Raw genomic sequence first — 24,529 nt, 5'->3', positions numbered from 1 at the left:
AAAAAACCTTGAGCCAAACCCAATTTAGAGGCAAGGAAGGCTCCGAGCCAGCTTGCAGAGACACCCATACATCACCAGGAGCTTGCAATTAAACCCCCTCCCCATTTACCGACCTCGTTAGCAAGCCTGCACCCAATTACTTTTAAATGCAAGGATTTATGTGAAGCAGGGAGAGGGATTTTTCTGTTAAGCAGCTGTGTAAATGCCACCGTATCCCGGCACTGCGATGGAGACAGCGATAGCCCGGGGGGGTCCCAGCCGGTTGGAGGTGGCTGGGGCTCCACTAAACGGTCCTGGGGGGCCCCAAGCCGGTTTGCTCCGCTTTCCCGGCGGTTTTGTATGTGAAAAAATGAGGGAAAGTCAATCTGCTTGCAAAGAGCTAGTAAACACCAGGAGAGCAGATTTAAGGCGGGGGGGCTATTGCTCTTGGTCCTGTGTTTATTGCCGCAAAGCTCAGCTGGTTGCTCGCTCCGGGATCAGCCCTTTCCCTGCATGCACAGATGGGGATTTGCTGCAAAAATGGGATTTTTGGGGGTTTCTCTGGTTCCTACCAAGCCAGCTATCCTTAGCTCAACCCCCGGCTGCCCGCTTGAGCAAAATATGTTTACGCCGCAAACCTCTGGACGGCTCCGCTGCCAAGCGGGCAGGGGAATGTGTGTGTGTGCCGATAAGGGCGCCGCGTCCTTTCCTTCCAGATCACCCGATAGCCGGGGAAGCGCGTGGAGGCGGCCGCCTGGCTCCCGACACCCTTGTTTTAGGATTTCTTTTATTATTATTATTATAACGTTCTGGTTGAAAAAAAAAAATAGTAAGTCAATAGTAAGTCAATAGCTGTGGCTTTGCTGTACCAGGCTGCTGCCAAAGCCTGGAAAGCTTCGGCCGTGCCAGAGGCTGAGCTGCCCCTGGGGCTGCCGGCCCTGAGAGCAGCCATCCGAAAACATTAAAACTGCAGAAAGAAAATATTTCCTGCCATCACCCGGGCGTTTCTCGCATGGCGGAGGGAGAAGATGGTTTCTAACCACTTCTCCCAGCTTGTGTGCTGGGGCACGCAGCATCCCGGTGGGATTTTTGCAGGGATCTGAGCATCCAGTGCAGCCCCACAGGGGATGGGGCAGCTCCGAGCCCCTCTCGATGGGGAAAAAAACCATTAAATACTCAATTTTGATGCTGCTTCAAGTCATTTTCCATTCTTGGGTTTGGAAATAACACTCTCCCGGGTGAAGCTGTTGCAGCAAAGCGAGCTCAGCCTGACACGAGCAGGAAAGAGCCGGGGGTGCTGGGTGGCCGCGGACCCTGTTTGCAAAGTAGAACTGCAGTTGTTGTTGTGACACCCGTATGGTTGCGAAATGCCAGCGCTGAAATACCCCTGACTTTCAAAACAAGCCGAACTCAGCTGTGGCCAGCGGCCGTCTGTCCAGCTGTGGCCGACTGTCCAGCTGTGGTCCCTGCAGCCCCTTCCCCGCTGCACGGGCACAGTTGGGATGCCTGTGCCAGCGATGCTTGGGGCGGTTTTTGGGGGGCGGGGGAGAACCCCAAAAGCTTTTCTGAGGGAGGAAAAACAAAAATTCCCCAGCTGCAGAGGTTTTTCTACCCTGAGGATCTGCAGGGCATCTCGGCCATGGGGGTTTTGCAAGGCTGGGGGCGGGGGAGTGATGAGCCACTCGCGCCTGAGTGCGATACAGCCCTTGAATTCTGCTTAAAGAATAAAATAATAATAATAATAATAAAATATCCTAGGGATCAGTTTGTTTGCTTAGAGATTAAGTCAAAGCAGCTCCTGAATGGTCACCTAATCCCCCCCGGGAGCGGGTGGCATTGTGTAGGTGGTGGCAGCGGTGGCTTTTTGCCCGGTAAATAATCCTCCTCCCTGCCACGGCTCGTGGTCGGGCTGGGCTCAAACACCTCGCTGGCATCGGTTCTTCTCTGGGCTGAGGCTCGGGGAGGGAGAAAGGGCTGCGAGAGGGACGGATAGATGAGGGAAGGGGCTGCGAGAAGGGCAGACGAGGGAAGGGGTTGCAGGGTTGTAAACTTCTCAGCTGCCCGTGCTAAAATCAGGCTGTTGTTCTGTGGGGCTGTGTTTCCCCAAGGCTGAGAAACAGGTTAAACTCCTCGATCCGGGAGCAAAATCCCAGCCCGGACCCACAGGGATGGACCTCACCTTCCCTGGGGGTTTGGACACCCCAAGAGCTGGTGTTTTTGGGGCTGCAGCAAAACCCTCTGGCTATTTTATGGTTTTCCCCCTGTGCTAGCTGAGCTTGTATCCCCCTAAATCAGGGAGGCCAAAGCAAATCCCCAGGCTCCGAGCATCTTCCCGCAGCTCCGGCTGGCTGCACTGCGTGCTTTCTCGGGATGCAGCACTGAATTTTCTGCGTAGCAAGAGCAAGCAGAGGCAGCGGGGGGGGGGGGGGGGTAAATCCACCCGTGTGTGTCCCTGGTGCCACTTGCTTTTGGGGACACATCGCCAGGACCCTGTGGGAATAGGGAGGGAATAGGAGGAGGGATGCTCAGCGCTGGCCCCGGCAAACGGCACCTTCACCCACGGCATTTGGGCAGCGCTGGCACCGGCGGGTGTAAACAGCTGTACGGAAATAGTCAGCCTATCAGGCAATATAAAAAGGCATTGTGGGACATAATCAGATAGCCCCTAAAAATAAAAGGCGGCGGGTCTTAAATTAGCTTCTTGTAAAGGTGTTGGGGGATGTGTGTGTAGATGGCTGGGGCTGCTCCGCTCTGCTCACCCGGGAAGACCCCAAAGCCGGGGGGGACCCCACGGCTCGGTGTGCCTTTGGGATCGATGCCGATCCGGCCACGCTCCTGCCATCCCCCTGCCCTGGGCTGAGTATTTATTTTTTTTTTTCCCACCGTTGCGATGGCTTTTTGCTGCTTACCCCAGAGCTGTCCTAGAAGGAGTCCCTCATTCGGTGTAATGAGTTGCCTGTTCTCAGGCTGTGGGTGGCGGTGTAACCGGGTGTAACCGATGGCCTGCGGCACGTCTGGGTCCTGGACGGGGTCGGAGCCGGACGGAGGAGCCGGGAAGGTCACGTCCTGGCTGCGAAAGCTGGCCCGGCAGCTGTCCTTGGGTCGCTGGCCTGAGAGCGGTTCCCGGAGACTCGTTTGGAAAACAGTCCTGTGAAATTTAAACTAATTAGAAAGTCCTGAGCCAGTCGCTTGCACTAATTGGCAAGGCCGACTTAATTAGTTTTCACCGACACATTGCCTGTGGGCTCTGCGCGGCGCAGCGTTCCCGGCAGAGCACCGGCCAACTCGGGACACGTGTGGGAAAGGATGCGTGGGGTTGCCGGTGGGGACGGGGCCATCCCCAAAGGCATCGGGGGGGGGGGGGGGGGACATGAGTGGCACCACGGGTGGGATGGATCCACAGGAGGTGACCCCACTGGGGCGATGGGGGGTGTCTCCCGTCGTGTCCCCCCCCCTCTCCCTGGGGTGTTTTTAATGCAGCGGTCGGGACCGGCTGTCCCGGCATGAACTTCTTCCACGGACAAGAATGATTAACCGGTGGCGGCGCTGGCCCCGAGCCGGGCAATGTGTTTACCGCTGCCGCCCAGCCGTGCTGAGCCGTGACGCCAGTGCTTCTTCCTTCGCCGCTCCGGCCCCAAAAACAGGCTGTAAACAAGGGCCGGCACTGAAACCCAAGTGTGCGCTCACGCCGAGCCGGTAACCGAATACTTCCTCCGCACGTGGCCGGCCCGGTGCGCTCCGACGGCAAACCCGGCATCGCCCAAATCTCAGTAAAAAAAACCCTAAATCTGGTCTCTCTGGCTGGGTTTCTGGGGCCAGGAGGATGCCGGATCGCCGGCCGTCAGCCGATCCCCAAGGGATTTGGGGTGTCGGAGAGCAAGGACGGAGGCTGCCGGCCACGCGGGGGCCCGTGGCGTGATGCCTGGCGGCGTGGCGGGGAGGGAAAGATGGATTTGCTCCGCCGGGAGGTGGGGAAGCACCGTGGGGACGCGGGGCTGGTGCCACCTCGTGGCTCCGCCGGCAGCCGAGACGCCCCGGGCGCGCGGCGCCGGACACCGGTGGGCACGACGGCGGTGGGCACGGTGGTGGGGTGTCCTGCGCGCACGCAACCAGCCGGGACCCCCGGCCACGGGAACGACACCGTCGCAACCGTTCCCGGAGAGCCGGGAAAAGCCGTAAATCCCAACCCACCCACGGGTGGCGGAGGTCGCGTGGGGGAACGTGCCGAAACGCAGCCGTGTGATGCTCCGGTCGTGCTCCCCCCCGCCGCCCCCCGGTGCGTTATCTCCAGTCGGCGTCGGCGCGGTTTCCGCCTGCGCGTGCCGGTGCTGCAAGCGTAGTTTTGGTGAAATCCCTTGCAAAACACGACTGGGGCTAAAGGCAGCAGCGACGAGGCCGAGCCGTACGCCGGCGGCTGCGGCGGAGGCACCGCGACTGCGCTGGCACAGCCTTTCCCCGGACTTCCCCGTGCTACTAACCCCATTTATATATATTTTTTTTTTTTTCCTTTTTATTTTTTGCACTCTCAGCAAGTAAACGCTGACACCTCCGGCCCCCGCGCGCAGGGCAGACAAAACCGCAAACCGCTCTTCATCTTCAGCAGCATCTCCGGTTCTGCCCCAGATAAAGCCCGAGGCGGCGGCACGGCCCCACGCTGGGGGTGCTGGGGGGGGGCCCTGCCTGCCCCGGGTCACCCCCAGTCCCGGCCCCGCTGCCTGGCTGCATCCTCCGCAGCGCCGTGGATTGTTCTCGACTCTAAATCCTTGCTGTAATCTGCCTGGTCAGGCGAGGGAAGCCATCTCAGCCCTGCTGCTTCGTGCATTTATTTTAAATTTTTTTGTCTTTGCATTTATTTTTGTATTTGTGCGTCTTTAATTTTTTGCAGATATTTTATTTTTGCACTTTTTAAAATTTTTTGCACATTTTTTTTATTTTTGCCCATTTTAAATTTTTTTCCCCATTTTTTGTTTTTTGCAAGTATTTTGTGGTGTTTGGTGCTGAGGCTGTTTGTGCCCCCATCCTGCCGGGGCGATGCTGGCCCCAGCTGCGGCAGGAGAGCAGGAGGCAGCCGGCTGGGATGAAGCTCTGCCTCTCCTCCCGATCCGGCCAAGGAAATAACCCTCAGCCCCGTCGGGATTCTGCGACCGCCTTCCCTCGTTATTTATCGTCAATGAAAGGTTGAGGCTGGGAAGCGCGTGGCCAGATCCTGGCCCTGTGCAACGCTGTATCCGGAGGCATCGCCTTCTGTGTCCTGGAAACCAGAAAACCCTCTGAAAGTGCCGGTGCGACCACGAACCCACGGGGTGGGTGCTCAGCATCCCGCGTGGGTGCTCGGCATCCCGCGGGACCCCCCACTCCCGCCATCCGTCCCCGCTGCCCCAGCCCGGTGTTGGCTACAGCACCGACTTCTCCAGCGATGGGTCCCATCCTTCCTCGCCCCTGATGATGATGGGTTTGTCGGAGATGAGCAGGGCGATGGGGACCGGCGGTTGGCGCGGGCCCTGCCTTCCATCCTCTTCCTCCTCCTCCTCTTCCTCCTCCTCGCCCGGTGGGTGGCCGGTGCAGCTGGTGCTGCCAGGCGGTAGAAATCCCTCCTGGCTCAGCACCTCCTGCCTGCGGTAGGTAAACGGCAGCTCCTTCTCGCAGCCCGACGGGCACACCGCTGCCAGTTCGTCGGCCGCGGGGCCGGGCTGCGGCGTGCCGGACCGTGTGCCGGCGTCGGTCGTCTCCTTGCCGGGATTTGGCTCCGGTAGCAGCAGCTCAGCCGGGCTGAACCTCTCCGAGGGCTCCAGGAACGCCGGCCGGGGCTGGCCCTAAGGGTCGGATGCGTTTGGGGTGGGAAGGTCCCGTGGCGGGGCCGCCCGCGGGTACCTGCCGGGGTGCAGGATCCGGCCCCTCCTGCGCCTTGCATCTCACCTGGCTCATTTCGCTGGCGGAGAACTGGATGGCTTTGCTGCCCACGGGTTTGGGCAGGGGTGGGAAGAGGAGGCGGCGAGCCCTGGGGAGGGGGGGTGGTTGGTGAGGGGGTGGGTAACGGGGAAGGTTAGAGGGGGGGTTGGCCAGAGCAGGGTGGGGGTGAGGGTGCTGCCGTCACCTCTTTTTGCTCAGCTGGTAGATGGTGGCCACGGCGGGGAGAGTGAGCGAGATGCCCAGGTACTTCAGGTTGGATTTCCACGCTGCTCCTTGGGGACCTGGGGACGGGCACGGCTGGGTGGTGGCATTTCTGTCCCCAGCACCCCGCGTGGGACGCGGGAGCTGTTTTGGGACGAGGGTGAGCACCCCACAGAGAGCACCCCACGGGGAGCGGGGAGGGGATGGGGTCTCCAGCCATTACCCAGTGCCTTGGTCTGGAAGTGCCACCAAGCACCGCAGGTCCCCCCGCTCTCCGCCATCACCTCCCAAACGCCCACCCTGTAGGCTGTGCCGGGCCGTAGGTTTTGGAGGGTGTAGTGCGATGCCGTGGCGTCCGCTTCGCCGTCTGGGCAAACGACAACGAGCAGGCAATAGTCCGGCAGCTGCCTGCAGGTTACAGGCAGCGCCCTCCTCCTGCCCCACGGGGATTGGGGGGGGGGTCCCCACTCACAGGTCACGTTGTCCCCCTCGGCCGCGTGGCAGATGAGATACTTGGCCAGTGCCCCGGGACAGGCGGCACGGGGGGACGGGCTCCACCGGAGGACGACGGCGGCATCCCCGGCGCCGGCGTCGATGCGGATGGGCACGGCCAACGAGGCTGCACGTGATGGTGAGGGGGTGCAAAAAAAAAAAAAAAAAAAAAAAAAAAAGAGGGAGCATTTCGGGAATCCCCCTTTTTGCGGTTAAACCGGGCGCGGATGCTCCGTGTTTCCATACGTACCGTTGCCGGCGTAGTGGTGCTGCAGGGCGAAGGTGGACCAGCCCCGTGCCGGGGCCCAGCCGTGCACGGCGAGGCGGTAACACACCGGTGCTTCCAGCGCTCCTGGGGCAGGAACCAGCGATGCCGGTTAAATCTCCACCAGGCTCCAGCCCCAGGTGAAGGGGACGGGACAGGGGCTCAGGGCGCTCCCTTGCCTCTCTCCGTGTGGATGCTCTCGGCAGGGAAATCCCGTGGGATGCAAACACCCTGTTTCAGGGTTCCTGGCAGCGGCTGCTGCTCGAAGCAGTAGGCAAAGCCGGGGCTTCGTGCTTCCCACCGCACCGACACGGTGCTGCCGGCCACGCTGACGTCCTTGAAGCCGAGATCTGGGATGAAACAGGGCGTGTGAGGGATGGTTGGGAGAATAACACCCTCGAGGCTGCCGGGGAGCTCGTTCCTTCTGCTGGGCAGGTACCTGCACGCTGCTCTGCCGGCACACGGAGCTGCCGCTCCGGCCCCGGCCCGGCGGCGTTGGCCGCCGTCAGTAGGATTTCGTACTCGGCCCCGGAGAGGGTGAGGTTGTGCGCCGTCACCTCCGTCCCCAGCACCACGGTGTCCTCCGCGGTCGCCTCGGCGCAGCGGCACGCCGGCACGCGGGCGCGCAGGGTGTAGGTGACGTCCCCTTGGTCCTCGGGGGCTCGCTGGGGGAGGGAGAAGGGACGGCTCGGGGGATGAAATGGTGGGGGGACACCCGGGAGGGTCCCCGGGGGATGCCGCCGTACCTGCCAGCCCAGGCTCAGCACCCGCTGCCCGTCTCTCCCCAGTTTTCCCAGCTGGTAGCTCAGTACCGGACTCGCCAGGATTTCTGCAAGAGGAATGAGGCCGGCTGGGCTGTCGGCATTTTCGGGAGCTGTTGGGATCCCACCCGCCTCCTCTCCTCTTCCTCACCCTGGGGAACGAAGATGGAGCCGCTCCAGTCGCTCCAGTAGCTGCTCCAGTGGGGGGGGCTTGTGCCGGAGCTGGACCTCGAAGGCGCCGTCCCCCCCGAGGGTGCAGGTCACTGGAGCGGGGTGGCAGGGTCAGGCGGGGGGTGACACCCCCTTTCACCCAGCTTTTGGCCATCATGGGGTGCTGGGGGGGGAGCGCAGGGCAGAGACCCCTGCCAGGACCCGGGGGCACCCCCAGGAGATGCTCGTCCCCCACTTCCCCACAGGCTAAACCAACCTGAGTCATCCTCATCCGTCACCGTCTCGCATGTCACCTGCGGAGAGAACCGGGGACAGAGGCAGCCAGCCAGTAAAACCAGTATGGCTACTGGGACATGAAAGCAGATGCTGCCCTGTGTCCCCCAAACATCCCAGGGGCTGGGAGAGCCAAATGGGGTGCAGGGGACATGGTGGCCAGGATGGTCCCCTTGGCCAGGGTACCACGGATTTGGCCCCGGGACACCCCTGGCAGTAATCGAGAGGGGTGGGGGGGGGATCCCTGGCTGCGGGGGGTTTCGCTGGGGACAAGCATCCAGATTTCATCCATCGTCATCATTACTATAATCTGGGGTTTTGCCTGTGTAATCCCCGCGAATCGCGGCCTGATCCTGTTAAAGGGCGGCAGCAGGATCCTGTGGCCGGGAGGACGGGAAAGAGCCGATAACGCCATGAAACAGATGGGACATGGATGGGTTTGGGGAGGGGACACCGGCGTCACCAAGCCCCCACACTGCCTGGGCTGCCCGGGCTGCCGGACACTACTGACCATCCTTTCGGTCACCGCCGGCTCTGGCAAACGGCATTTTTACCTGCGTCCAGCCGCGGTCGCCCGTCCTTCGGAAGCGAGCCTCCCGCTGCAACGGCTGGCCCTCACGGTGGCACGGCGGCCACGGCACCCGCAGCCGCAGCCGGCCACCGGTTTTGGTGAAGGGCATCCCGGCGGGGGGCGGATCCAGCTTGACTGTAAAGACGAGGCGGTCTCGCGGTTATCAGCGCCGGCGCTGGCGCCCAGCCTTGCCCCGCCGGCGCTTACCGGCCTCGTTGAGGTACAGCGTGAGATTGGGGGTCCTGCGGACGTGGTCCCCCCAGCGCGCCTCCACCCAGGCCGTGGCGTTGGTGAGGACGTAGACGCGGTGATGCTTCAGGGCGTACGTCGTCCTCGCGCCCGCCTCGAACCGCTGGCACAGCCTGGGCGTCGTGTAGCTGGGGCGGGGAGCGGGCGCAAGGTCGGATCCGGATGGGGCAACGCTCGCCATCCGGATGGGCTTGGGATGCGGAGGGCACGCGTCCCCACGTGTCCCGCTCAGGACGCATCCCACGGGCTCCCCAGGGACGTGGTGCTCATTCCCCGCCGCAGTGCCCGACTCACCAGAGCGTCAGGAGGTAGGAGGTGTTGCCGGCGGGGCCGTGGGGTGGCCAGGAGCAGAGGAACCAGCGGGAGCCACATTGCTTCCAGCAGGAGAAGCCAGGGGCCGTGGCGGTGCCTGCAGGAGAGGGCAACGGCTGGGGGGGTTGCTGCACCCCAAACCCCGGCGGGTCGGGCAAGGCCAGGATGGAGCAGCGGCGTAGCTGTCGCCCGATCACCGTGTTGCTCGCCCGGGCGATGGGAGCAGCTGTGCGGGTGATTCTCGCCCAAAAAAACACCATTTCCCTCCTCCCTGGGGATGCGGTGCTGGTTGGCGCTGCTCGCCCCGGCAGGGATTCACCCGGCTTTACCCCGACCCTGTCATTTTGAGCGAGCATCCCCATCGCAGCAACAGCTCCCCGGGGCCTTATCGCCCCCAAATCGTTCATTGAAAGTTTTCTGAAGTTATCTCTCATCTCCCATCGCCGCAGGAGCACTTACCAACCCGCGCCAGCACCGCCAGCGCTGCCAGCAGCCACCCCAGCATCGGCCACCCGGGATGTCCCACGCCGGATCCGGGGCTCCGCTGCCTTTCCTGGCTGCCCACTTTCCCGGCACCCAGTGGGTGCCCCCCCCCCCGGCTCGGTGGCAGCCCCGGCGCTCGGCGCAGCTCCCCACACCCGGCGTTTCCTCTTCTGCTAAAAGCTTGCCGAAGGGTGGCTGTTCCCAGGCAGGGCAGAGCGCGAGGCGTGAATGCGTGCCTCACTTTTACCAAAAGCAAAAGAGAAAGCAAACGAAATATCCCCCTTTTCTGCTGGCACGCCTGCTGGGACTTGGCCAAACCCTGCCCCGGCTGCACCGCATGCCCCGGCCGCACCGCGTGCTCCGGCCCGGCGAGAAGCGCAAGGTAAGCGAAAGAGATGTCTTGGGGTTTTTGGCTTTTTTTTTTTTTTTTTTTTGCTAACTTCAGGGCACGTTTTGGATCCCCTGCCCGTAACCGGGTAAAATCTCCCGCGGCCGCTCGAAGGTTGGGGTCGTTCGGGTTTTTGGCAGCACGCGTGTGCGTTTGCGCGGCCACGTGTGCGCGTGGCTCTCGCCGAAACCGGGCTCCTGCGCCCATCCCGGGCACGACTTGTCCCCTGCGGCCGCGAACAAAGCCCCAGTGAGGCAGGAGAGCGCGGTGTCACTGGAACGCCGGCGGCCGCGTGACGGGCCGGGTGACCCCGGGACGGTGGAGCCGGGTGGCACCGAGGGCCGCGCACAGAGTCCCCTTGTTCCCGCAGAAAGTGTCCCCTTGTGTGGCTTTTGCTCGGGGCTGGAGGGCGGCGGTGGTGGGAGCGTTCCTGCACCAGGACGGCGCTGCCGGGACCCCTCCGTCCCGTTGCCGCGGGCATGGCCGGGGTGGGGGGCACAGAGGGTCTCCTGGCACCTCCTGCCCTCCTGCCTCGCTGTGTGCCCTCTCCTGCCCGCCTGGGGTGGGGGGACACACCAAGCCGTGCCGTGCCAAACTGAGCCGTGCCGGGCTTTGCCGTGCCGCGACATACAGCAGGACTGGGCCGTGCCATGCTAAACTGGGCCAGGCCACGCTGTACCATGTCACGCCAGGCTGGGCCATGCTGGGCCATGCCATGCCGGACTGGGCTGGGCCATGCCATGCTGGACTGTACTGGGCTGCTCCAGGCCATAAGGACCGTGCTGTGCCACGCCAGCCACAGGACAGACCTGGGCTGGGCCACACCGAGCCAGGGGGGCTGTTCCCACCCTGTGCCCTGCTGTGCCAACCCCAGGCCGTGCCGTGCCGGGTTGTACCGAGCCAGGCAGGCTGTGCCAGCCCTGTGCTGTGCTATGTCAGCCCCAGGCCATCCCGTGCTGTGCCACGCTGTGCCAGGCTGTTCCAGCCCTGTGCCATGCTGTGTCATGGCAAACTCTGCCATGCTGGGCTGTACCGAGCCAGGAAGACTGTGCCAGCCCCAGACTGTGCCCTGCCATGCCAGTCCCATGCCATACCACGCCAGCCCCGTGCTGTGCCATGCCGTGCTGTGCCATGCCATGCTGTGCCGTGCCATGCCATGCCATGTTGTGCCAGCTCCGTGCCAGCTCTGCGCCAGCTCTGCGCCATGCCATGCCGTGCCGTGCCGTGCCGTGCCGTGCCGTGCCAGCTCTGCGCCATGCCATGCCATGTCATTCCATGCCATGCCATGCCGTGCCGTGCCAGCTCTGTGCCATGCCATTCCATGCCATGCCATGCCATGCCGTGCCAGCTCTGTGCCATGCCATTCCATGCCACGCCATGCCATGCCATGCCAGCTCTGTGCCGTGCCGTGCCATGCCAGCCCCTGCCGTGCTGGGCTCTACCGAGCCAGGCAGACTGTGCCAGCCCCGGACTGTGCCGTGCCGTGCCGTGCCAGCCCCGGGCTCGGTGCTGATGCGCGTCCGGTGACGCGGCGGGGCCGCTGGGCGGCGCCCCGGGCGCACCGGGCGGCGGCGGCGGCGGCGGCGGCGGCGGCGGGGCGGACCGGGCGCACCGGGCGGAGCGGGCGCAGCGGGAGGCGGCTGCGGCGGGATGGACGAGCCCAGCATCCTGCGGCGCCGGGGCCTCCAGGTGAGCACCGGGGAGCGGGCACCGGCGACGGGGGAACGGGGCACCGGCGGCGGCCCGGAGCCCGGCGGGGCACGGCGGGGACGGGAGGGAACCGGGGTGAGGGCGGGGGGGGGGAACCCAGCCCCGGTGAACCCGGGGGCGAGGTGGGTGCTCTGGGTGCGGGTCTGCAAGGGGTGGGTGCTGCAAGTGAGAGGTGGGTGCTCTGGGTGCGCGCGAGGTGGGCGCTGCGTGTGCAAGAAGCGGGTGCTGCGGGTGCAAGAAGAGGTGGGTGCTCCGGGGGAGGGCGTGCAAGAAGCGGGTGCTGCGCGTAGGAGTTGGGTGCCGGGGGTGGTGGTGGGGGGGGTGTGTGTGTGCGAGAGGTGGGCGCCGCGCGTGGGAGGTGGGTGCTGTGAGCGAGAGGTGGGCGCTCGGGGTGCGCGCTCGGTGGGCGCTGCGGGCGCAGGGAGTGGGTGCTGCGGGTGAGAGGTGGGTGCTGCGCCCGCGTGTGTGTGTGTGTGTGTGTGTGTGCGCATGGGAGGTGGGGGCTGCGTGTGCGAGAGGTGGGTGTTGCGTGTGAGCAGCGTGGGAATTGGGGGGGGGGGACGGGAGCCGGGCACCCAGCGCTGGGAGCAGGGCAGGGTACGAGCCCCAGCCACGCCGCGGGGTGCTGGGCGGGGGGGAGCACCCGCCTGTGCGAGGGATCCCGTGGGAGCGCCGTGGTCCCTCCAGCCCAGCACACGATGCCAAACGGCTGTGCCAGCACGGATTTGCCCCTCCGAACAGCCTCCATCACCCTGTGCTCCTGCTCCTGGCAGGCCGATGGGCACCCATCCTCCCTGCCCATCCCGCACCCGCTCCCCGCAGGAACCCCGGCACCCGCTGTCATTCTTGGAGGGGTGACGACCACGGCTTCCCCCCCTCCCAGCTCGTAGGGCTGAGCCCAATTTTCCGGGTGACCTCACGCCTTCATCCCCATCTGCAGAACGGAGCCGCAGTAACCGGGGGGCCTGGCCCGAGCTGTCTGGGTGGTTGGAAGATGGCACGGTGCTGCCTTCATCCGAGCTGGCAGCTCCGCGGGGCAACTGCGCTCCGCTGCACGCTCAGCCCGGGAAAGAGCCTTGCATGGGAGCTGCCTCCCCACGGATGCGGGTGGATGGATGGATGGATGGATGGATGGACGGAGCCACGGCAGTGGGCTTCGGGGCTCTTGGCCGTGGGTGTCATTCCTGGCAGTCCCCGGGGAGAGCAGAGCCGTGGGGTGCCGCCTGCATGCCCACATCCCCATGGCGGGAGGGGTGGGACGGGGCTCCCACCAGGGACCTAATCCCAAAGCGCCGAGCAGCGATGCTGTCCCCGATGCCGTCCCCGCAGGGATCAGCTGATGCTTAATCCTGGCTCCCAGCAGGACCTGCTGATGGGAGATGCGCTGTGCCGGATGGGTGCATCGGGCACCCTGTGGGTGCTGGCCCTATGGCGCTGCCCCACGCGGGTCCCCAGGGCCCTCGGGTGATGCTCTGGCCGTCCCCATGGATGCAGCGTGGCCGGGGAGCCCCCGGCCGCGATGGGTGTTGGGTGCCACAGCACCGCTCTGCACCCTTGCACCCATAGTTGGGTGAGGAGGCTGTGCCTCGGGGCAGGGGTGAGCGTGGGGGGACAAGGGTGTCTGTCCTCTGTCCCACTGTCCCATCTGCAGATGGCCGAGCAGTAAAACCCTCGGCGTCACCCTTCTCTGCCTCATCCTCTCCTCGGGGGCTGCTGGCCGGCGGCACGGGCCCGGGTGCGGGTGGGGATCCGGGCTGGGCGACGGCAGGACCGGGTGAGGGTGCTGGGGGGCTCCTGCTCCATGCAGGGACCCTGCATCCCCTTCCCCAACCCAGGCCTGGGGTCACCCAGTGCTGCTGGGTGCACTGGGACACCCACACCCGCTTCGGGCAACCACCCCCTGCACCCACAACCGCCCCCCCCCCCCAGCACCCACGCCACCCCGGGGCAGACATACACCCGGGGGCTGCCGAGTCCCTGTGCGCCCAGGCATGATGTCACCCGTTGCTATGGCGATTCTGCTGCATCACTGTGTTGCAGCTCGCCCCAACTCCGGGATTTCCGCAGGGGCTGCGTGGCGTGGGCAGCGGGATGGGGCGCAGGCACCCCGGGGGTTGTAGGGTGCATGGGTGCTGCTGCGTGCCCCTACATGGGTGGCAGCAGCCCCTGCCCGGGGGGAGCTCCCTGCCCGTGCCAGGAATGTGTCTAAGCTGCTTAGGGGTACGGATGGGGCCGGCGGGCACCGGCGGTGGGCGCAGGATCAAGGCGACGGCGGGGCATGAGCCAGCACGTGCGCACACCACACGTGCCAGCATCCCGCGGCGTGCCGGGGCACGCACCGGCCCGTTCACGCCGTGCCCCTCGCAGCGTGCCGGTGGGATCTCTGCCACTCTCTGTGGCGTGCCCGGTGGTGCACGGGTGGGCGCTGGGTCTGTGCCGGAGCCGGCTGGTGCCCGCCACGCCGGGAGGATGGCATGGGCCAGGGTTCCTGCCCGCGCAGCTGCCCTTTGCCCTGTTGCACCACCTGCGAGCAAACGTCTCTTGCAAGAAATATTCCCAGCGGCTGGAAAAATAAACAGCGTGGGAGCTGCCGGCTGCTCCCCACGCCCGGGGTTATGGGGACGGGGTGGGGGACAGGGCACGGCCACCACCACCCCTGGGCCACGCTCCAGCCGGGCAGCTGGGTGCTGCTCCCGCTCCACCGCCCTCGTGCCCTTGCTCCTGGGCCTGGCCACAGGGCCACCAGCCCTGGGGACTTTGGAAGGAGATGTCCCCCTTGCCCTGACCCTGGGAGGGTGATTTGTCACCCTCACCCGGCACAGCAGAGCAGGGACACCCTGGGCACAGTGAGCTGGGACGGATTCTGCGGTGACAGCTTGGTGCTGCGGGCAGCGGGGATGCTGCCGGACGCGTGGCCGTGGCTGGCAGGAGGTGGGGGTCCCATCCGTTGGGCACCCCCCCCCGACACCTGGGGTCACGCTCTGATCCTGCTTCTCGCTTTTCTCGTTGCAGAAGGAGCTGAGCCTGCCGCGCCGAGGAAGAGCGTAAGTCCCCGAACTGGGCCACCCGGGGCACGGGATGGGGTGTCACCGGGTGGGACGCGGCACCGACACCGCGGGGGGGCAGCGGGGATGGGTGTTGGATGGCGCCGGGGCTTGTTGCGCTCAAATCCAGCGTGGCATCGCCGTGTTCTCTGATACTGGAGGGACCTGATTGTGTATGTGCTGGGGTGTACTGGGATGTGCTGTGGTCTGCTGCAAGTGTATTGGGGTGTGGTGGGCTGTATTGGGCTGTGTTGGGTTGTTCTGAGTGGTACTGGGGTGTACTGGGATGTACTGGGGTGTGCTGTGCTCTGCTGGAAGTGTGTTGGGGTGTGCTGGGCTGTATTGGGCTGTGTTGGGTTGTTCTGAGCGGTATTGGGGTGTACTGGGGTGTACTGGGCTGTCGTAGGAGGCTGTTGCGAAGCTGCACTGGGTTTGTGTGTTGGGGTGTACTGGGGGTGTTTTGGGGTGATGCGGAGGTAACGCAGGGGGGTCTTGGCACTGGGCTGGGGCTGTCAGGGGGTCATGGGGCTGTGTGCTGGGGGGCGTACGGACTGTGCTGGGAGGGCACTGGAGAGATGTTGGGGCTGTGCTGGCGCCATACTGGGGCTGTGTTAGGGATGCACCAGAGGGGCACTGTGGCCGTACTGGGGCTGTGTTAGGGATGCACCGGAGGGGCACTGTGGCCGTACTGGGGCTGTGTTAGGGGTGCACCGGAGGGGCACTGTGGCCGTACTGGGGCTGTGTTAGGGGTGCACCGGAGGGGCACTGTGGCCGTACTGGGGCTGTGTTAGGGATGCACCGGAGGGGCACTGTGGCCGTACTGGGGCTGTGTTAGGGATGCACCAGAGGGGCACTGTGGCCATACTGGGGCTGTGTTAGGGGTGCACTGGAGGGGCACTGTGGCCGTACTGGGGCTGTGTTAGGGATGCACTGGGGCTATACTGGGGCTGTACTGGAGCTGTGCTGGGGCTGCAGTGTCTCAGCACCGGCAGCACCCCAGCACATCCCGGGAACGGTACGGATCGGGGCTGCCGCCGGACCGGGCCGGGAGCACCGGGGGCCCGGGGGCTGCCGTGCCGTACCGTGCCGAGCCGTGCCGTGCCGCAGGGGCGGGCCCGGGCCCGGCGGGCCGAGCACGGAGCCCCGGCGGGGCCGCCGCTGCCGCCCGCCCGCGGGAGCCGCCCAGCGCGGGGGCAGCCGGTGCGGCGGCGGCGGCGGCGGCGGCGGGGGGAGCGGGGAGCGGAGCGGGGCGGCGGCGGCATGAAGTCGCGGCGGGACAGGCTGAAGATCCCCTCGCTGACCTTGGAGTGAGTCGGGGCCGGGGTGGGGTGCGCCGGTACCGGCCCCCGGGGGAGGGCTACGGGGCCCCGGGGCATCCCTGTACCGGGGCGTCCCCGTCCCGCCGCATCCCCATCCCGGAGCATCCCCATCCCGGTCCATCCCCATCCCGGTCCATCTCCATCCCGATCCAACCCCATCCCGGAGCATCCCCATCCCGGTCCATCCCCATCCCGGAGCATCCCCATCCCGGTCCATCCCCCATCCCGCTGTATCCCCACTCCCGGGCCGCAGGTCCCAGCCCTTCCTCCTGCATCCACAGCCCCGGGCCCTCCCGGTGACACCCTCCCACCCTCGGCAGCATCAGACCACCCGGTGTTTCCCCCCCCCCCCCCCCGCAGTGTCCCTGCTGTCCCCTGCACTCCCCCTCCAGTCTCTCCCCCCCTGCCAGGACCCTCAGCCCTGGTCCCCTGGCTCCAGCCCTTGTCCCCTCTGCTCTTGGTCCCTGGCCCCCTCCGGACCCCCCAGCCTGGCCGGGGGGGCTGTACCACCGGGGTGCCCACCGGCACCCCCTGATGCCACGCCGGCACGTCTTGCCTTGCAGCTTGTCTCCGAGCAGCCAGAGCCCGACAGTGCTGAGCCCCTGCAGCCCCTGCAGCCCCTGCAGCCCCTGCAGCCCCTTACTAACCCTGCACCCCTGGAGGTAAGACCCCCCAAAAAACCTCCCTGGGCATCAGCTCCGGGGTAGGGGAGGGGGGAGAGGTGGAGATGGGGGCAGCAAGGTGGGTGCCCCCCCACCAGAGATGCCCTGGGAGGTCCCAAAAGCGGTGCTGTCTGCTGCAGGGCATGCAGGGCAACGTGGCCAGGGTCTGTCCCCAGCCCTGCGCACCCCAAAAACGGCCTGGCCGTGCCGATGGGCTCCGTCTTTGCTACCGACTGGTCCATTTTGGGGAGCCCTGATGGGAACGCCATCGCAGTAGCTCGAGCTCAGGCTCCGAGCATCCTTGTTTTGATGGGGGATCGCCTCAAAATCGGACCGGGGCAGGGCACCGTGATGGGAGCGGGGTGGGAGCAGGGATGCCACCTTCACCCCACCCGGGAAACCTCCCTCGCCGCCTTTTCTGCTCCGCCGTGGGGGAAGGAGAGGGGGAGAGCTGCTCTGGGGGATGGGTGCCCCCCACCCAAAATCCTCCAAGCCCCTTGAGACGCCCCACGGGGTGCTGCCGTCACGGAGGCGTGTGGCCGGACCCTGCGGCACGTGCGGGCTGCGCCGTGCCCTGGGGACAAAGGTGCAGCGGGCGTGCTGGTCACACCCCGGCCCTGTGCTGCTGCGTGGCGCTTGCAGGGCAGAGCTGCGACCTGCCCCGGCACCCATGGGTGACGCTGGGTGCGTCCATCCATCTGTCGGGGAGAGCGGCTGGCACCGAGCGAGAAGGAACCGGCGGGGAGCTTTGCCGCTGCTCAGCAACAGGCAGAGCCATTTGCTGCGGGCGGGCAGGAGCCAGGGTGCTGCCTGCGCTCTGCCTGCACGCCGGGGTCCCTGCCTGCTGCGGTCCCTCCGCTAGCCCTGGCTGGCCACCCCTCGCCCGCAACGACCGCGGCGTGTGGAAAAACAAGCGCGGCCATGCGGTCGCTCAGCCGAGGCCTCGGGAAGGGCGGGTTTTGGGGATACTCACGATGGGGATGAGGATGGGGAGTCTGGCAGCACCCATGGGTGCCTCCACGTGCTGGCGTCTTGCGGCTGCCGGGCAGGGGGTGAAGGCAAGCGTGGTGCTGCCTGGCTCTCGGTCCTGCCCTTTCGCCCCACTGAAACCCTGCCCAAACCCGCCGGCGTTGGGATTTTTGGCCGTGGCACTGGCCGGCTGCGGCCCGGTGAGCGTGGCGATGCCATCCCAGGTGGCTCTGGAGGCTCCGCCAGCCCCCGGTGTGCCACCGCGCGGGGTTTTGTCACCGGCACTAAGGAGGATGGATGTCACCGGGTCTTTGCTCGGGATCTCCCCGATTAAATATGAAAGCCAGCGTGGGAGGGAGGTTGCGGGGCGATGGGGTGCTGCCGGGAGGGTGGCCTCTGAGCACGGTGTCCCATGGGTGGCAGGGTGCCGTTAGGGGAGGCCCCCAAGGGAGTCCCAGGCTTTGGGGCTGCCCCCGCTGACTTGGGAGCGGGATTCATGCCCCTCGAAATGCATCAGCGGCAGATGTTGTATCTCCATGGAAACCCTGACCCCATTTTGGGGTGCTGCTCTGTCTCTATGGTAACCCCAAGCCTCCACTTTGGGGTGATGTCCCATCTCTATAGTAATCCTCACCCCATTTTGGGGTGCTGCCCCATCTCTACGGTAACCCCAAGCCCCAATTTTGTGGTGCAGCCCCATCTCTATGGTAACCCCAGCCCCAATTTTGGGGTGCTGCCCCATCTCTATAGTAACCCCTAGCCTCCATTTTGGGGTGATGTCCCACCTCTACAATAACCCAGCCCCAATTCTGGGGCACAGCCCCATCTCTATGTCAACCCTAACCCCATTTTGGGGTGCTGCCCCATCTCTACAGTAACCCCAAGCCTCCATTTTGGGGTGCTGCCCCATGTCTATGGCAACTGTAACCCCATTTTGGGGTGCTGCCCCATCTCTATGGTAACCTCTAGCCTCCATTTTGGGGTGATGTCCCATCTCTATAGTAATCCTCACCCCATTTTGGGGTGCTGCCCCATCTCTATGGTAACCCCAAGCCTCCATTTTGGGGTGCAGCCCCATCTCTATGGCAACCCTAACCCCATTTTGGGGTGCTGCCCCATCTCTATAGTAACCCCTAACCTCCATTTTGGGGTGCTGCCCCATCTCTACGGTAACCCCAAGCCTCCATTTTGGGGTGATGTCCCACCTCTACAATAACTCAGCCCCAATTTCGGGGTGCAGCCCCACCTCTATGGCAACCCCAAGCCTCCAATTTCGGGGTGCAGCCCCACCTCTACAATAACCCCAACCCCATATCGGCGCGCTGCCTCGTTTCTATACTACCCCCCCCATTTCCCCCCCCCTTCTCCTTTTGGGGGTGCTCCCCCCCTCCCCCAAAAAAGTCTCCATGGAAACCCGGACCCCGTTTCGGGGCGCTGCCCGTCTCCATGGGAACCCCGGCGCCGCCGGGCGGGAAGGGGCGGGAGCCGGCGGGAGGCGGCGGCGGGAGCCCGGCCCGGCCCCGTTCCCGGCCCCGTTCCCGGCCCCGTTCCCGGCCCCGTCCCGGTCCCGCGCGCCCCCGACGGCGCCGCTCGGCCGTGTCGGTGGATGCGGTCGGGCCCCGGGGTGGGTTGAGGGAGGGGGGGGGGGGGTAACCGAGCCTCCCCCGCGATGTCGGACCCGAGCTGCTGGGGAGCCGCCCCGCCCGGTTACCGGGGCCAGCGGGCCGCCGGCGTCCTGCTCCAGCGCTCCAAGAGGTACCGGGGGGGGGGGGCTGAGCACCGGGGGGGGCACACTGGGGTGCGCGGGTTGGGGTAGGGGGGTGCTGTGCACCGGGGGGGGGGCACCCTGGGGTGCGTGGTTTGGGTGGGGGGGGTGCTGTGCACCGGGGGGGTCACCCTGGGGTGCGTGGTTTGGGTGGGGGGGTGCTGTGCACCGGGGGGGGGCACCCTGGGGTGCGTGGTTTGGGTGGGGGGGTGCACCGGGGTGCGTGGTTTGGGTGGGAGGGTGCTGTGCACCGGGGGGGGGGGGGCACCCTGGGGTGTGTGGTTGTGGGGCGGGTGCACCGGGGTGCGTGGTTTGGTGTAGGGGGGGTGCTGTGCACCGGGGGGGGGGGGCACCCTGAGGTGCGTGGTTTGGTGTAGGGGGGGTGCTGTGCACCGGGGGGGGGGGGCACCCTGAGGTGCGTGGTTTGGTGTAGGGGGGGTGCTGTGCACCGGGGGGGGGGGGGCACCCTGAGGTGCGTGGTTTGGTGTAGGGGGGGGTGCTGTGCACCGGGGGGGGGGGGCACCCTGAGGTGCGTGGTTTGGGGTAGGGGGGTGCTGTGCACGGGGGGGGGGGCACCCTGGGGTGCGTGGTTTGGGGTAGGGGGGTGCTGTGCAGCGGGGGGGGGGCACCCTGGGGTGCGTGGTTTGGGGTAGGGAGGTGCTGTGCACGGTCGGGGGTCACCCTGGGGTGCGTGGTTTGGGTGGGGGGGTGCTGTGCACCGGGGGGGGCACCCTGGGGTGCGTGGGTTGGGGTAGGGAGGTGCTGTGCACGGTGGGGGGGCACCCTGGGGTGCGTGGTTGGGGGGGGGTGCACCGGGGTGCGTGGTTTGGGGTAGGGGGGTGCTGTGCACCGGAGGGGGGGGCACCGGGGTACTTGGGTTTGGGGGGGGCTGTGCACCGACGTGTGTGGTTTGGGGGGTGGGGGGGCTTTGCACTGGGGGGGGGGGCAGACGGGGGTGCATGGGTTTGGGGGGGGGTCTTTGCACCGGGGGGTGCACCCTGGGGTGCATGGTTTTTTGGGGAGGGGGTGCACCGGGGTGCGTGGTTTGGGGTGGGGGGGGCACCGGGGTGCTTGGATTTGGGGGGGCTGTGCACCGACGTGTGTGGTTTGGGGGGGTGGGGCTTTGCACTGGGGGGTGCATACCGAGGTGTGTGTTTTGGGGGTGCTGTGCATCTTTTTGGGGGGTGCTGTGCACTGAGGGTGCATCCTCAAAGCCCCGAGGCTGCCGGGGTGGGGTGCGCTGTGCATCCGAGGGTGCGTCGGTTGGGAGCCCAGTGCCACGGGGGGGGTGCAGAGTGCCACGGGGGGGGTGCAGAGTTTAGGGTCCCGGGACATTAGGGGATGCACATTTTGGGGTGCTGGGCACTAGTCCTGGGGGGTGGGGGTGGGTTGGGGCTCTTTGCAGCAGGGTGCATGTCGGGGGGGGGGGGGGGTGTCTCCCATGCATAAGGGGGGGGAAAATACCCCTGTGAGCCCCCATGCTGAGGTGGGCACTGCACTGATGGGACGTGTCCCATGCGGTGACATGTCCTGAGCCAGGGTGAGAGTCCCCAGGGTGCCCGGGGAGGGGGGGGGAAGGGGCCAGTCCCTTGGGCAAGGCTGCAGGGGGGGTCAAAGTGGGGGGCAAAGGGCTCACACGCCCTTCGGCAGTAGGGCTGGGGCAGTGTTGGGGGCTGCTGCAAAAATGGGGTGCTAAGGGGGCTACCCCAGGTCTCCAGCTACAACGCCAGGCTTGACCTGGGCAGGTAGGTGGGACGTGTCCCCGAGGAGGGGGCCAGGCAGCGCTGCTGGCCCTGGGAGAGGTGCAACGAGCACCCGCTGAGCCCCCCCGGGTCTGGGTGGTGGAGGCTGGCACCTCCATCCAGCAGATTTGGGGTGCTGCAGCCCGCCCAGGCATAAAACCCTTCCACGGCTTGATATAAAAAAGGTGTTTAAGACAGTGCGGAGGCAGAAGGGAGATATTGCCATTGTGAATGTCTTTTAATATTACTGTGGGCTGGCACAAAGCAACACGGTTGCTTAGCAAATGAATCCATCCAGCACCGATCCCGTTCCAGGAAGGTGCCTGCTTCACCTGGGCTGTGGAAATTACTGCTGCCAGCGCACGAGGACGGGCAAGGGGGACCTTTAATAAATAAGAAAAGGCATTGGATGGGGTTTTCCAACCTGGGATGGCTGAGCCGGGGGGGCCCTGGGAGAGATGTGTAATTGGAGAGATGATCTAGGCAGTCATCTGTCTCCAGCTGAGCATGATGAGTCTGTAATTCTCATGAAGGGCAGAGGATTTGCTCTTCTTTCATCGGTATTCCTAGAATCCGCAGCGAGAACTGGTCTGGCCTATTTTACAGTGGGCAGAAAGCATATGATGTTATTTAGTGGGATTAAGAGGTCTGAGGGATCCTAATTTCCTGCGGAGGGTTGCTGAGATGGCCGGCGCGGGGCAGGACAGCCAGTGTTTCGATGGCTGACGGGGCTCTTCTTCTCCGTGGATGCCGCCTGTGGTTGTTCACACCTCGCGCACTGCAGAAAAACGTGCCGGCAGACGTAACAGGTACCATTTTCTACCCACTAATGGGAAACTGCGGCACGGGGACGTGCAGGGATGCATTCCAGGGTGCGGGGCGGTTTCTTCAGGCTGTTTTCTTGCAGCGCAAAGAAATAAATAAGTCTATAGCCAACTCATTATCCCGCGAGTCCCTGCGAGGATTTGGGATTTTGCTCTTGACAGGTGCCCGGCGTGTTGCTCAGTGCTCCGGGGTGGGTTAATAAAAGCATCTGCAGCGCCAGGCTTTCGGCTGGGGTGGGACGAGGGGCCAGAGCGGCTCCGCAGAGCGATGCCGGGTGTCTGGTGGGGTTGTGCGGATGTGGTGGGGTTGTGCGTGGCCCGTGCCAGGCGGCGTGTTGCGTTTTACCATCGAGACCCCGGTCCCCAGCCTCCCCCACCCCAGCCTCCATCCCTGGAGGCAGCCGAGTTCAGCGCCGCCGTCACAAGTCACGGAGGAGAAATGTCATGGAGAAACTTGGGATGCAGCTGCTTGGTTCGGCAACTTTCAACGTTAAACACAAACTTATCCCACTGGAAACCGATTTTTCCAGGACGTGGTGATCCATGGCACTTCCCCAAAGCTCCAGGCACGTGAGCGCCGTGTGCCCGTTTGGGGGATATGGAGGAAAAATGTTGTCCGCAGCCATGTAAAGAAGGGAGCCGGGAGCGCCGACTCATGCTCTTAATCATGCAGCCGGGAGCGGAGCCGCCTGCTTGCCCTTTGAGACTGCGCCCGCTCCCTTATCGGCCTGACTCTGCCCTCGCAGCCACGTTGCTCCCACCACCCTGCACCCACTTTGCCCCAAACAGCCGCTTTTCTGCCTGGTATTCTGCCCAGCACCGGCCTGGCATCTGACACACGATGCTCTGCCATCCTGGGAAGTTTTAGGGGTCGGATCCTGTAGGAGAGGAGCGGGATGCTGCAGTCCCTCCGTGTATTTCCCGGTGATGGCCGGGTGCTTTAGCGTGACCCTCGGTATTGCACGGCGCTGACTCCTTGCCACCCAGTGCCGCTCGCCCGGATCCTGGTGGAGCCGTTTGCCGGTTAGAGGCATCAGTGTTGTGCTGCGCAGCCGGATCCTGCCCTTCCCGCAGCTCCGAGGAGGCAGCCTTCGGGAAGCTGCCAGATTTTGCTCTGTCTCCTGCCTGTGGACATCCCGGCCGTGCCGTGCCGAGGCCGGGTGCCGGTGCAGGTGCCGGCAGGCGGTGGGACGTGCCGGTTCCTCATTGCAGGCGGCCTGGGGACAGGTGACACGTTATTTTGCTCCAGGCTTCAGGGTCACACTGGTTGTCACACACTTTCCGCATCCTTTGAAATATGTGCTGGATGGCAACGGCAGCGCCGAGGCCGGGGCAGCCTCCGCACGAGCAGCGTGGGAGATGCTGACGGCGATTTTCCACTCCATTTTTGGTACCCAATGTGCAATTAGGTGACAGAGGCAGCGAGGACAGCAGCCCTAGCTCCTGCCTTCAGGGCTTGGCAGCTCGTCTCTACCCCGAGGCTTGTTTCTAGCCCGAGGTTTCCATGCCGTAAAAGATGGGAACCAGCTGTAGATGATGCATCAGGCGAAGCGGGGTTAAAGTGGCGCAAGATGGTTGCGGAGCCGAGGGTGGAGCGCACGGAAACAGGAAACGTCGGCCTCCCTCTGTGTCACCATTACTGGAACTTGCTTCGTTAAAGGTTTGTTTTCACTTCCAAAATGAAACCCAGCAAGCAGGAGCAAGCCCCTCGTCCCCTGGGATGTCCCCCCCTGCAAGACACAGATGCACGTGCACCCCGGTCCCCGCGGCGGGACCGAATGGTGAAGTAATGCCAAAGCTGGCAGCTCTCTGCAGCCCTTCTGGTTAACAAACCTCTGCTTGTGCCGCTTCGGCGGCGAAGCAGGTTTGCTTGCAGTGCCTCGGTTTCCCATCCGGCACGCAGAGCCGGTGGCAGCAAGAGGCTGTGGTTTGCTCTTGCTCCGGGGGTGGGTGCTGAGCTGGGAGTTTGCAGCTGTGGGTGCTGCAATTGGTGTTCAAGCCTGCGTTTAAGCAAGAAAAGCAAATGCAGAGGCCAGGCAGGGGCAGGAAGGGGTGAATGGTTGCAGGGGGGGAAGGTTTCTGCCTTCCCCCCCCCGCCGGTACGCCGCTGCAGCTCCGAGTGAGCTCAGGGTGGTCACGGGGTGCGTGTCCCGGGGGTGCATGTCCCAGGGGTGCACCCAGGGACACCTCATCCTGGGGGGGGGGGAGGGTTTTGGGGGGGCCCCAAGCAGCCTCCCCGGTCACCGGCTTGGCTGAGACCTTCAGTCTTGAGCAGAAAACTTGGGGCTCCTAGTTTTAGGGTGGGAGCAGGAGGAGCTCCGCAGGGGGGGAGATGCCAGCAGGAGGTGCCGGGGTGCCAGGCGTTGGGTGTGGAGCTCTGACCACGCGTGTGGAGCTCTGACCAGACCATGTATGTGGAGCTCTGACCACGCGTGTGGA

At 65.0% G+C, this 24,529-nt stretch overlaps 2 protein-coding genes across 10 annotated transcripts in view; one reads left to right on the top strand and one right to left on the bottom strand.

The window, feature by feature from the left end:
- Positions 1 to 1,518: 1,518 nt before the first annotated feature.
- Positions 1,519 to 4,585, bottom strand: LOC115349029. Its single transcript, XM_041127815.1, has 4 exons — positions 4,526 to 4,585; positions 3,554 to 4,074; positions 2,889 to 3,127; positions 1,519 to 2,578 (listed from the first exon to the last, which is right to left on the bottom strand). Exons 1-4 carry the CDS (start codon positions 4,583 to 4,585, stop codon positions 2,505 to 2,507), a joined length of 894 nt encoding a protein of 297 aa, XP_040983749.1. The 3' UTR covers positions 1,519 to 2,504.
- Positions 4,586 to 6,073: 1,488 nt separating this feature from the next.
- Positions 6,074 to 24,529, top strand: part of MAST3 (microtubule associated serine/threonine kinase 3) — a 34,604-nt gene continuing 16,148 nt past the window's right edge. Inside the window, exons 1-3 of one of the 9 annotated variants that reach the window (XM_030034022.2) lie at positions 8,864 to 9,180; positions 9,634 to 10,049; positions 14,778 to 14,809. In XM_030034022.2, the coding sequence (XP_029889882.1) occupies positions 8,934 to 9,180; positions 9,634 to 10,049; positions 14,778 to 14,809 (695 nt within the window). In that variant the 5' untranslated portion in view covers positions 8,864 to 8,933. Of the gene's footprint in view, positions 6,251 to 8,450; positions 8,844 to 8,863; positions 9,181 to 9,633; positions 10,050 to 11,620; positions 11,745 to 12,385; positions 12,873 to 14,777; positions 14,810 to 16,058; positions 16,117 to 16,691; positions 16,791 to 19,353; positions 19,515 to 21,404; positions 22,076 to 23,853; positions 23,877 to 24,529 lie in introns of those variants that run through there. The other 8 variants (XM_041128122.1, XM_030034021.1, XM_030034025.2 and 5 more) reach the window with 8 other exon arrangements.

The sequence above is a fragment of the Aquila chrysaetos genome, chromosome 12 (genome assembly GCF_900496995.4).
Source record: "Aquila chrysaetos chrysaetos chromosome 12, bAquChr1.4, whole genome shotgun sequence".
NCBI classification, from domain to species: Eukaryota; Metazoa; Chordata; class Aves; order Accipitriformes; family Accipitridae; genus Aquila; species Aquila chrysaetos.
The sequence above is the reverse complement of the archived record's forward strand: the minus strand, read 5'-3'. Positions and strand labels throughout refer to the sequence as shown.